Source organism: Dunckerocampus dactyliophorus, chromosome 2 (genome assembly GCF_027744805.1).
Source record: "Dunckerocampus dactyliophorus isolate RoL2022-P2 chromosome 2, RoL_Ddac_1.1, whole genome shotgun sequence".
Classification (NCBI taxonomy): domain Eukaryota; kingdom Metazoa; phylum Chordata; class Actinopteri; order Syngnathiformes; family Syngnathidae; genus Dunckerocampus; species Dunckerocampus dactyliophorus.
The window spans coordinates 432,501-445,436 of NC_072820.1; the positions used below are offsets into that span (position 1 = coordinate 432,501).

The 12,936-nt window shown below is 42.9% G+C and overlaps 1 protein-coding gene across 1 annotated transcript in view; it reads right to left on the bottom strand.

The window, feature by feature from the left end:
• Window positions 1-12,297, bottom strand: part of phf21b (PHD finger protein 21B) — a 26,679-nt gene extending 14,382 nt beyond the window's left edge. Inside the window, exons 1-3 of the mRNA XM_054767886.1 lie at window positions 11,859-12,297; window positions 5,804-5,848; window positions 3,717-3,974 (exon numbers count right to left, since the gene is read on the bottom strand). Coding sequence (XP_054623861.1) covers window positions 3,717-3,974; window positions 5,804-5,848; window positions 11,859-11,912 — 357 coding nt within the window. The 5' untranslated portion in view covers window positions 11,913-12,297. The remainder of the gene's footprint in view (window positions 1-3,716; window positions 3,975-5,803; window positions 5,849-11,858) is intronic.
• Window positions 12,298-12,936: the final 639 nt, after the last annotated feature.

Genomic DNA, 12,936 nt, shown 5'->3' on the forward strand with positions numbered 1-12,936 from the left:
ACTGGACTACTGTAAAGCACTTTACGTTGGCCTGAGCCAGACCTCAATTTCGCGTCTGCAGCTGGTCCAGAACGCTGCTGCCCGGTTTTTAACAAACACGCTCAGACGTGAGCACATCACCCCGGTGCTGTCATCACTCCACTGGCTTCCAGTTTGTTTTAGAATTGATTTTAAAATTTTAGTATTTGTTTTTAATGCCATTAACGGCCTTGCTCCGTCGTACCTGTCGGAGCTTTTAACTATCCGCAATCACGGCAGGGCCCTGCGTTCCTCGGGACAGCTTCTGTTAGAAGTCCCACGGGCAAAATACAAACAGTGGGGCGAACGCTGTTTCTCCGTCGCTGCTCCCAGACTGTGGAACAAACTGCCCACTGATATTTGCACCACTACTGAAGTTGGCCTTTTTAAATCGAAATTGAAAACTCATTTATTTAGACAGGCGTTCAACACCGACTAGGGCGGTCTTGTATATATGTTCATTTTATGCATATTTAGTTCTTGTTGACTCCCATTTTACGTACTTTTAAAGGCTTTTAGCACTCTGCAGCACTCAAGCATTTTCTTATGGAGTTTTTATTCTGTGTTTACTTTGTGTTCATGTTCTGTTTTTATGCTGTGTTCTTATGTATCGTCTTATTGTAAAGCACTTTGGGAGCCCGTGGGCTATTGTAAAGTGCTATATAAATAAACTTTATATTATATATATATATATATATATATACACACACATACATACACACACACACACACACACACACACTAGAGGGAGTCTACAAAAGTGGCCGCTATAGACAGGTGGTCTCTGTAGACAGGTTGGCGTCCAGTTTGAATGTTGACCAGTAGAGGAAAAAAAAAGATAAAAAAGGGAAAAATAATAATAATAATAGGCTTCTTGAGGCGTCATCTGTACTTCTGTGAAGAAAGTGTCGGACGTTTCGCTCCTCATCCGAAGAGCTTCGTCAGCGAACTAATAAGTGCTGGTAGCTTAGGCCTAAGCTACCAGCACTTATTAGCACTTATTAGTTCGCTGACGAAGCTCTTCGGATGAGGAGCGAAACGTCCGACACTTTCTTCACAGAAGTACAGATGACGCCTCAAGAAGCCTTTTCCTCGATGGACAACTCCTGTACGACTGAGAGCCTACACAGAGACAAATAATAATAATAATAATGTTGACCAGTAGCGGGCACTGCGGACTGCGGATAAAAGTTGTACAGCACTACTAGGCTTGTTATTTTCATGGTTCATGGTTTTAATTCCTCCTGAACATGCATATGAGTCAAACAGTAGCACATCACATAGTACAATTCACAATTTTGCATGTCCAAAAAGGAGTAGGAAGAAGCAAAGCTTATTTAATCCTACTCCTCATCAGTTTCACATCAGTTGCAATACATTTATTCACCTCTTGTTCTTCCAAGTGTACTTTGTAGGTCTACATGACAATGTAGTGCAATCATAGCCAAGGTTTTTACTTACTAAAAGGAAGCTAGAGGCTTAAAAATAACTGATAGAATATATCCACCACCCACAGAACAAAGCTGTGCTAGTAATGTCTTACGCTTGTTTTTAATATTTTACTTTTTATACGGCAGAGTGTCATTACAGCTTTAGTTCATCAGGAAGTGACGGGAAGTGACGGTGGGCGTCCCGAGCAGGAGAGCTAAGCTCAGTGCTAGCTGTGAGTTTGGAGAGAGTTGGGAAGTGTGTTTATGTTGGCGTGGATGTAAAGTCCTGCAGTGTTCTCCGCTGTTAATAAAGCCATTAAAGTGCATCGGCGACGTGAGTCTCTCCTTCCCCACAACAAGCGGCATTACAGTATTGACCAGTGCACACCAGGAAATAAACGGTGTCATTTCTTACAGGCATTGGCTGGACAGCTATGTAGTGGGGCTTGTTTAACCTTTGCCTTGTGGGCAAGCAGGAAGGAGAGACGATGCTGAGAGATGTGTGTGTGTTCTGAGCTGCTGTCTGGTGGCCGCGTTCAATAAATAAAGTTGGCAGAAGCAACAGGAGAAGTTTCCTTCTTTGCTTCGGAGCTGAATAACACTGACAAGTTAACAGACTAGTAGCGAACGGAAAAGAAGACGGCTTTTTTATGTCGAATACAGAAGATGAGGACTTTGATTGATTTGTGGATGAGGATTGATCAAAAATAACGTGAGTACATTCTAAAATACTTCAATTAAGTACAACCCAACTCAGTTTTGCTCCCGTTGCCGCATGCATGCTAGCGTATGTTTTTTTTTTTATTGTAGCGTCGCTGGGAGCACGTCCTGTTCCCAGCCTACTTTGCGGTAATGTTTTGGTGCAAATGCTCTTAAAGTTACATGTTTGACCAGGAAATAGCAAGCTCAAAAGAAGACGGCTTTTTTATGTGGAACAACTGACAGTTTGTGTGGATCTTGTGAATGATTGTGACTGAGCTAGGACTCAGTAATTAAAGTCTACACACGACGGCTTCATTGATTGAAAAACAAAACTTTTTCGTGCATGAAGCTTCTACTTGAGTCGGTAATTTGGCCGCTATATGCGGTCAGATATTGACCAAGGGAGACAAAATGGGTGGCCGCTGGCCGCGTTGGACAGGTGACTGCTGTACACAGGGTCTATAACATGTACATTTGCTGCGGGGGATTTTTCAGTGGCTGCTATAGGCAGGTGGCCATTCTATAAAGGTGGCCGCTAAGACAGGTTTGACTGTGTATATAGTGTGTATGGGTGTTGGGGCATGGTGGTGGTAGTAATGGAGGTGTGGAAGGGAGGGGTGGAGGGTCATTCATTAGACGAATATTCTTTCCTTTATAAATGTTTTATATATATCTATATCTATATCTATATATATATATATATATATATATATATATATATATATATATCTATATCTATATATCTATATCTATATCTATATATATATATATATATATATATCTATATCTATATCTATATCTATATCTATATATATATATATATAGATATAGATATATATAAAATAAAATATAAAAAATAAAACTTGTTTTATTAAAAAAATTTAATTGACTCTTAAATAATAAATTACTATCATTTTATATGCATACAGTATTTAAATTTTATTACTATATGTACATTTTGATTTTTGTAATATACTTATTTTATAGTGTATATATAGTTATAACATATCAAATTTAACTTTTGTTTTTGTTTCGGATTTTAAAATGTAACAGTTTTTGTATTTAAATAAAAATGTACTATTAAAAAGCATATTAATGTTATTACTATTATTCATGTACATTCTTACTTGTTTTTTCAAATCTATATTATCGTATATATTTATAGTAAAAAAAGTTTTATTTTATATATTAGTATCATTTATCTACATTTGTAGTATAGATTATAGTAAAAAAAACATTAAAAAATCTGAATTTCTGAAGTGTTTTTTATGTTTGTTATATTAATTTCATTCATTACATTTGATTATTTCTGTATATTTTTATCATCCCAAGTCACAACACATAACAGACTGGTAACCATGGTGACTGGTCATGTGATCAAATTTGTGCACTTGTGTGTGCTTCGTGGCCTGTCCCACCCCCTCTGCAGGTAGCAAGGCTACTGATTTGTTTGGCAGGAAACACAGCCAAACAGCAGCGAGCACTCCACCAGTGGGAGGGGCAACATGACACGGTGAATGCAGAGCCAAGGAGTGTTTTGATGCCCCGCCCCTATCGGCATGTTACCTGAGAGGAAGGAAGCTCTCCGGGTCTCCTGTTGCTCACCGGGTGGACTCCGGCCGCCACTGCCCTGCCACCCGTCTGGAGGTTGATGGGCGCCATCTGCAGCGGCTCCGAACTCGCCGGCTTCTGTCCGTTAATGTGTGCCGTCACCATGGAAACCGGCGCCTTGGCCGGAACCACAGAGATGGCGATGCCCTGGCTGGGGGGCTTGATGAGAGACAGCGGCTTGGTGGTCCCTACGGGGCAACTTCTAACTGCCAGCTTCACACACACACACACACACACACACACACACACACAGTCAGTTCCTACAGTAGTAAAAGGGAAGTGATGATGTGCCGTGGTGCTGGTGATGCCAGGTCCAGGGGGGCGGGTTAAGATGTGTTGTCATGGTAACCAGATAATAGAAAGTGTTAGCCTGGTGCTAACAAGCTAACCTCACTCGGCCCAGCGTGTTGTCTTGGGTGGAGGATGTGGTCCATGGCAGGAATGAAGTAAAAGTCACTGCCTGAACGACACCCCCCCCCCAACGCAGGACGAATGAACCCCACCGCCCGTGTTTGATTCCCCGAGCTCAACCTTTCCACGTCACGTGATCATCATCCATCACCAGGAAGCAAACATGCACGCTGGCATGTGCAGAGGTCAGGAGGAAGGCCTCATGATGGACACAAACATGGCAGCTGTGTTAGCGTAGGGTAGGACACTGACGCCCCGTTTCATTTCACTCTTTCATATTCACACACACCTCCAGGAGCAGAGTACATTAAAGTTTCTCTCATGTCAACATGTTTCTTCTTGGGGGGAGGGGGGCCTGAAAGCCAGCAGATGGACCTGCAGAAACAATGGAGGCCAGCAGATGCAGCCACAATGAAGAAGCACACACACAAAGCGGGAGGTGTTGATCATTCCTGGCCGTGTTTCAGTCACTTTCAAAGTGCGTACTTGGTTTGTCACGTCCAATCTGTGTACTGTTAAGACTAGAATGGAAATACTGACGTGGAAACGCTTAGAGATGATGGCAATTAGCACATTGGGCTGCATCAGTACCACAGGTACTCAATTCCTCAGAATTGAGTGATTCCATAATTTTTTCCCTCTGATTGGTCTAAAAAAGTAACTGTTACTGACTACCACATCTTTTTTTCTTGATTTCTTTTAGTGTTTCTTAAAGCCAGAAAGTTGCCATTTGAAATGACTTTAGTTTTGTGTCATGTCTGTGATCTGCTTTTTTTCTACAAATTTAAACAACTGAATGAACATCCTCCGAGACTGGTGATTCCATAATTTTTGCCAGGGGTTGTATATATCTTCTAAGCATATCTCTGTGTTGGTTTACAAATATCAAAGTGGCCCTTGCATCCTTTCATTTTTCAGTATGCGGCCCTCACTGGAAAAGATTTGGACACACCTGCTTTAGATCATTAGATCCCTCTAAACATGGAATAAGTCACCTTTACACTCCTATTACCCAAGATAGTAGACATAAGAGTAAATAAGATATATAAGACATGATAAAAGATGCACACGTTAGCAATAGGGGAGTTGTTCCTCTTGTACTTCCTGTTCTGTACAGTACTTCCTGTGGTGCCCATTAGCTCATCAATGTAACATTACTGACACCTTCTGAAGCCTTATATTTGTATTTTATTTCATTTAGATATTTCTATGCTCCAACATGCTTAATTGACTTAAATATGCATTTTTTTCCCTAATAACGGGCCAGATTCAACCACAAAACCGCATGATTTATAAAATGATATATTTTGTGAGTGAAGCCACTCAAGAGTGAGCAGCCTCCTGAGTAGCGCTAGTAGGTGTTTGCTAGATGTGGAACTCATCTGTTTGAAACAACAGTCATCTGTAGCGCACGTGCTGTGCACAAAGCAGGAGAACATGTTTTGTTTGGAATAAAAATGGTGCTTTCTTGCTTTACCGTGTTGTGTGAGGACGTGAGAGGTGGGCGCCGTGTGTTAAAAACCTGCACTTTCATAACCTAACACGCTCCCTGGCGTAGCGGTGGTTGTGGTGACATGAATGAAGGTGGAGGACAAGATGGAAAAAGGAAGCTGCACAGGTGTGTGGCCTACCTGTCCATTCTGAAGCTCACTGAGGCCTTTGCACAGCGACTGGTTCTGCAGACACAAAGTACAACACTGTCATTATCACAACTCTCACACGTCACTTACATGATTACAATATTCACAGGGGGTGGTCACATGACACACACGCCGTCACACCTAAACTTCTGCACGCAGTTCACGACCTTCTGAATACGCTTTTTAACATTAGAGCCCTCTAGACATTTATAGTACACATATTAGGCATAGAAAAACCTGTTTAACACCTTGTGAATACACCTTTTAACATGATTAGAGCCATCTAGAAATGAAATAGCACCCCTATAGTCACCTTTACACTCCTATTACCCAATATAGTAGACATAAAACAAACTAAATGCTGTCAAGTCTTACATCATCTTTGGCACGCTGTGAAAGGTCACCATGGCAACAGCAAGTGTAAAAACACACAGTGTTATTGTGCAGTAAAGCGGGAAACGAGCCGCAGCTCTCTGTCACAAATATGTCCACAAGTGGAGGGGCACACTTTGTTCTGCTCACCGCCACACAACCTGCAACAACACGGGAGGTCTTCAAAGAAGGCTGGTCGCCATAGGAACAGGCCGATTCCAACACTTTCCCATCACGGCTACTCTGTGACGGTATTCTCACCTTTTACCTTCCACACCCAACCCACAATGCAACTCAACAAGCAAACACGCATCAAAATAGTCAATTGTCACTGAGGAGCTGAGCATCCTTCAAGCTTTTCGGGAGCACACAAGACTCTGATCTTTATTTTCAACTCAACAGCTTGTGTTCCTCCAACGTGTGCAGTGGAGGCCACCCTGCCACCTGCTGAGCACCTGGGCAGAGGAAATGTGCTGCCTCTGCTCTTCACTTCCTCAGCAGGACTTTTCATAGCAGCAGAGACCCCCTACAAAAGGGTGCAGTCTGTTCAATATAAACGTAGCCACAAATTTTTTTTTTTTAAACACAGCAAAAATGGAACCATCAACAGTAATTTCACAAGACTGAAGTCAAAATACTAATAGAAGGAAAAAGTCATTTTACATGAATAAGATCGATGTTATGAGAACATAATAGTCATTTTAGTAGCAGAAAGTTTAAATATTAAAGAAGACATTTTTAAAGTTGTAATAAGAGAAAAACAAAACCGTAAATTTTAATTTATGTAAAATTAGGTTGAACGCAGAGTTACAGTATTATGGGAAGAAAGATATATTACAAGAAAAAAAATTAAAACAGAGGGATTTTTTTTTATTAACGAGAAAACAGTCGCAATTTTATGAGAATAAGAGAAAAATGTCATTTTAGTTGCATAGAGAAAAATATGATTTTCTTAGTCGTATTATATAGTACAGTATAACAAAACAGCAGTAAAAAGGAAAAAGAAGCATTATTTTCAAGCATAAACTCAAAATATTATGGTAATAATGTCATATTACCAGAAAAAAAAGTTTACAAAGACAAAAACAGCAGAAAGGAAAACAGTTGTAATTTTACAAGAATAAAGTCACAATATTAAGAGATTATAATAATCTTAATATTAAGATTAAGATTTTCTCACAAGAAAAAAAAGTCGCTTTTTAGGAGAATAATCTCCTAATATGAGGAAAAATTTCATTTAAAAATTTTTTTTTTCTTAAAGTTACAATACGATGAGAAAAACAAAGATTAAAATGGCAATTTATGGAAAATGAAGTTGGACAAAAAGTTACAATATTATGGGAATAAAGTCAAAATATTACCAGAACAACATATTACCATATACAAAATATAATACACTGCTCAAAAAAATTAAAAGGAACACTTGGAAAACACATCAGATCTAAACTGGGGGAAAAATGATGTTGAATATGTTTCCTGATAATAAGTGGGTGATGTATTAGTAACAAAATGATGCCACATCATTTGATAGAAATGAAAATGATCACCCTATAGAGGGGGGAAATCAAAGACACCCCAAAAATGAAAGTGAAAATGATGCAGCACACTGGTCCATTTTGCTAAAATGTCATTGTAGCAACTCAAAATGATTCTCAGTAGTTTGTGTGGCCCCCACGTGCTTGTACGCATGCCTGACAACGTGGGGGCATGCTCCTAATGAGACTACGGATGGTGTCCTGGGGGATCTCCTCCCAGATCTAGAGGCTTAATAACTGATAGAATATATCCACGACCCACAGAACAAAGCTGTGCTAGTAATGTCTTACGCTTGTTTTTAATATTTTACTTTTTATACGGCAGAGTGTCATTACAGCTTTAGTTCATCAGGAAGTGACGGGAAGTGACGGTGGGCGTCCCGAGCAGGAGAGCTAGGCTCAGTGCTAGCTTTGAGTTTGGAGAGAGTTGGGAAGTGTGTTTATGTTGGCGTGGATGTAAAGTCCTGCAGTGTTCTCCGCTGTTAATAAAGCCATTAAAGTGCATCGGCGACGTGAGTCTCTCCTTCCCCACAACAAGCGGCATTACAGTATTGACCAGTGCACACCAGGAAATAAACGGTGTCATTTCTTACAGGCATTGGCTGGACAGCTATGTAGTGGGGCTTGTTTAACCTTTGCCTTGTGGGCAAGCAGGAAGGAGAGACAATGCTGAGAGATGTGTGTGTGTTCTGAGCTGCTGTCTGGTGGCCGCGTTCAATAAATAAAGTTGGCAGAAGCAACAGGAGAAGTTTCCTTCTTTGCTTCGGAGCTGAATAACACTGACAAGTTAACAGACTAGTAGCGAACGGAAAAGAAGACGGCTTTTTTATGTCGAATACAGAAGGTGAGGACTTTGATTGATTTGTGGATGAGGACTGATGAAAAATAACGTGAGTACATTCTAAAATACTTCAATTAAGTGCAACCGAACTCAGTTTTGCTCCCGCTGCCGCATGCATGCTAGCGTATGGTTTTTTTGGGTTTTTTTTTTTTATTGTAGCGTCGCTGGGAGCACGTCCTGTTCCCAGCCTACTTTGCGGTAATGTTTTGGTGCAAATGCTCTTAAAGTTACATGTTTGACCAGGAAATAGCAAGCTCAAAAGAAGACGGCTTTTTTATGTGGAACAACTGACAGTTTGTGTGGATCTTGTGAATGATTGTGACTGAGCTAGGACTCAGTAATTAAAGTCTACACACGACGGCTTCATTGATTGAAAAACAAAACTTTTTCGTGCATGAAGCTTCTACTTGAGTCGGTAATTTGGCCGCTATATGCGGTCAGATATTGACCAAGGGAGACAAAATGGGTGGCCGCTGGCCGCGTTGGACAGGTGACTGCTATACACAGGGTCTATAACATGTACATTTGCTGCGGGGGATTTTTCAGTGGCTGCTATAGGCAGGTGGCAGCTAAGACAGGTTTGACATATATATACATATATAATATATATATATATATATATACACATATATACATATATAATATATACATATATAATATATATATATATACACATATATAATATATATATATATAATATATATATAATATATATATATATATATATATATATATATATATATATATACATACACACACACACACACACACACATACATATACATATACACACACACACTTTTTTGCATGCCTTACAAAATATGGTTCATTTTTCAGTATGTGGCCCTCGCTGGATAAAGTGAGGACACGGCTGGTGTGTAGCGTGTGCGTGCGGGAGGTCTGCGTTTCCATGATGCTCGGCTCGGACGTCATCTTGTGACGGTCACATGACATCTTTGAACAGCAGCAAGAGCAACTCGCGCACGCTTGAGTGACCTCTGATGCACTCGTTCCTAATAAAAAGCCCATCAAACAGTTTCGATTAAAGGGATTGGAAAGATTATCAGCCTTAAAGCCATGCTGAGCGACGCCGGGATGAGATGGATGGGGATTACACACGCGGAGGCGTCGACCTGGCGGCTCGCAGCAGCTTAAGAGGCCCAGCAATCCCCAGACGTTGCTGTGACGCAATGAGCGTGCGCCGGTTGCCGGCCAGGTGATGCAGTGACCTCTTTGACCTTTAAGAGAGGCTCGCTGGCATCGCCTGCGGCTTGCTAGAGTGCCGACATATCACACACACCCGCTCGATAGCAATGAGGGTGGCCTCGTATCGGTGACATTATGGTAGCAGTGGTGCGTTCACCACCGCACTCGATAGCAATGAGGGTGGCCTTGTATTGGTGACATTATGGTAGCAGTGGTGCGTTCACCACCGCACTCCCTGTGCACTTTACAGCCTTAACCAGCTTGACACCCTCAAGTGTGGAAGAAGCAGCGTAACCATGGCGACAGATGGACTTGAGCGCTGGCACCAGACATCACTGAGGCAGTTGTGGACGCCAGCGCGTTCACGCCATGTGAAGCAACGGCGGGTCCCAACATGGATGCTCGCAAACAAAACGGGTGACCTTCATTCCTGGTCTGGTTGCTCTGTGACAAGGCTGGAAGCTGCTCCCACTTAATTCCATCTTATTTTCAGGCGCCGCAAACGTTCACAAAGTGCGCCAGGCTTAATGTGTGCGTGCGTGATGCAAAGGTCACATTTTGCTGCTAAAAACAGAAAAGTCAGAATGGAGTGATTACAAAAAATAAAAAAAACAAGGCTGTGCTGACTGGGCTTTCTGTGCCTCTCCCTGCTACCCCTCCCCCTCCAACCAAAAACAGCATCAAAGCAATCAAAATGGTAATGTTAGGCATGAATGGGGCCCATCCCCCCTCCCCTTCCTGCTGCTCGAAACTCTGCAGACTTTTCCCCTCTCCATGCCGAAAAGAGGGGAGAGAAAGCACCCCCTTCCGTCTCAAAATGGTCGCTTCCACTCTGAACGTGGAGCAGAAGGTCTTCAACCACGTCTTATTGTGTTGAAGCAGCAACTTCAAGTGCTTAGAAACTACATTCCACGAGAAATGGGATCGATCCAAGTCAGGCAGAGAGGAAGGCTGTGATACGACACGTAACTGCCGCGGCTAAACAAATATCGACCTCTTTTCCGTCAATTCCTCCTCCTCCTCCTCCTCCTCCTCTTCTTGATGTAACTTGTGCGCGCTGCTTTCTGCACGGCACCTTCCGGCGGGGCGGTGCAGGGGGAGCTGGCCGAGGTGCTGAAGGTTTGCCTTATAAGCAAGCATACGCCGGTAGCTAACAACAACACCTCGGCAAAGTTAACGAGAGAGGCCGTCGCCGGCCATGAAGTGTGGAAGAGTGAAAGCATAGTCGTGGGTCAATCAAATGCAGCGCTGGCGTCATGTGACCACCGAGGAAATCATGCCAGCAGACACTAAGTGTAAAGTAGCAAAATGGGGGAGTCTGCCTAATAAAAAATAAAAATTAAAAACGACGCTCGAAGGCACGTCGAGGTTACAGTGGACGTCAGCTGTGGGTCGACGGACCTCCACAGAACTTGGAGCTAGCCGAGATGCTAGTTAGCTCGCCTGTGTAACGGCACTCAGCAAGAAACACGTCGAGCAACTCAAAATGGACGCTAATTTAGAGCAACACTGCACAAGTTTTGACAGCAGGTCGGCTGTCAGGAGGCAGTGTGAGCTTCCAACCGGTGCACAAGCATGAGAACACGGCACCGTCACCGTTAAACTTGAACCACAAGTGTTTCGACAACAAAAGTCGCCATGAAAAGCAACACCCACGGTAGCTGGCTAGCAGGAAAGCTAAGTGGCGCTAGCCCGGGGAAGATTTACGCTGATAAAGTTTGTCACACTCGCCCAATTCATCAGCGTTGGTGGTGGTTTAGCGCATTAAAAAAAACGAGCTTTACCTGGAGCTTGTGCTTCATGTGTGCAACTAGTTAGTCGCGGGAGCGGCGACGAGACGTTGGGGAGGAAAAAAAGTGTTGAAGTTGTTGTGTGCGCGAGAGGAACAAAGCGGCCATGGATGTTTCTTCTTGTCCCTCATAAATATTCAGCTCGCGTCCTGCTCGCCACACCGCCGCATTAGCTCTCCATTCTTGTTGCTCACAACAACACAACGAGACCAACTAGTGACGGTGAGATGAAAGCGGACATTAAGTTTCACCTCCTTGACGTCCTCCAAGCTGCCTGCAATCATAACACCATGTTTCCTTACCTGATGACATTGGATCTCTACTTTCAGCGCCTCTTGCAGGCCTTGTACTTCCATGTTCCGTCGACAAAAGCACTTTGCTCCCACTTTCGACGCGAGCGAGACGAACTTTCAGTGAATTTAAGATTTTTGAAGCGACAATAACAATCGAAAGAAGAACTACTCGACAAGGAAAGCAAGTTCTCGCTTCTTTTACAGCCTGGGACTCATCACCGACTTTCCGCCGGTCTTGAAAAGTGGTCCGAAGCCGACAAAAAAGGCGTCAGGCCCCGGACGGATCCTCTCCAGTTGACAGGCGAACGCAGAGAAGTCCAGCGGCGGGGAAGCTTCGCGTTCTTTCGATAAATTTAGTTTAAAAACGGGGACTATATTTTGTCCGAGTCCGCGGCTTAATTTCACTTTGCCTGGGGAAAAGTTGTGCTTCGGCTGTCAATGGTGATTCTGAAGTACCCGGATGGAGCAGAGAGTAGCACCCCTCCTCTACTCACTAAAGGAGCATGCGCAGTGAGACGGGGTAGCCAGAAACAGAATATTTCAAATCCTGTATTTACATGCACTATTTATTTAGCCCAATATATACTGAATGTGGTTATTTATTTGTATTAGATATGTGCTATATTTATTCTTTACATTCAAACCCAAACATTCTAGAAACTCTTGTAAAGTTTGTGTGTAATCTAAGATAAGGATAATTGGGTTATGCAACAACTCGACATTTGTCAAAGGATGTTGTCACCGGTGAAACAAGTTGTTTACGTATGGCAGTAAAAGGAGTAGAACGATGTTTGAAGGACTTGTGTTTTATTATTACGACAGAACACGACTCCATGGGTCATGTTCCAACACGGAGGACACCGTCGCGCACGTGCGCTGATGTCAGCTGTGCACGCTCTCAAGTTTAAGACGAATCTGCTTTTTTCCAGTCTCCCCCTCCCCCAATTTGTTTTGTACAATGCTGACCCCCTCGCCACCTCCACCTAGCCCCGCCCGCTGAGCCCCAGACCCGGCTGCGATTGGTCACAAGTGCCCAGTGGGCGAGAGAGAGGCGCGGAGTGGCAGGAGGTCTCAACCAATCAGGAGT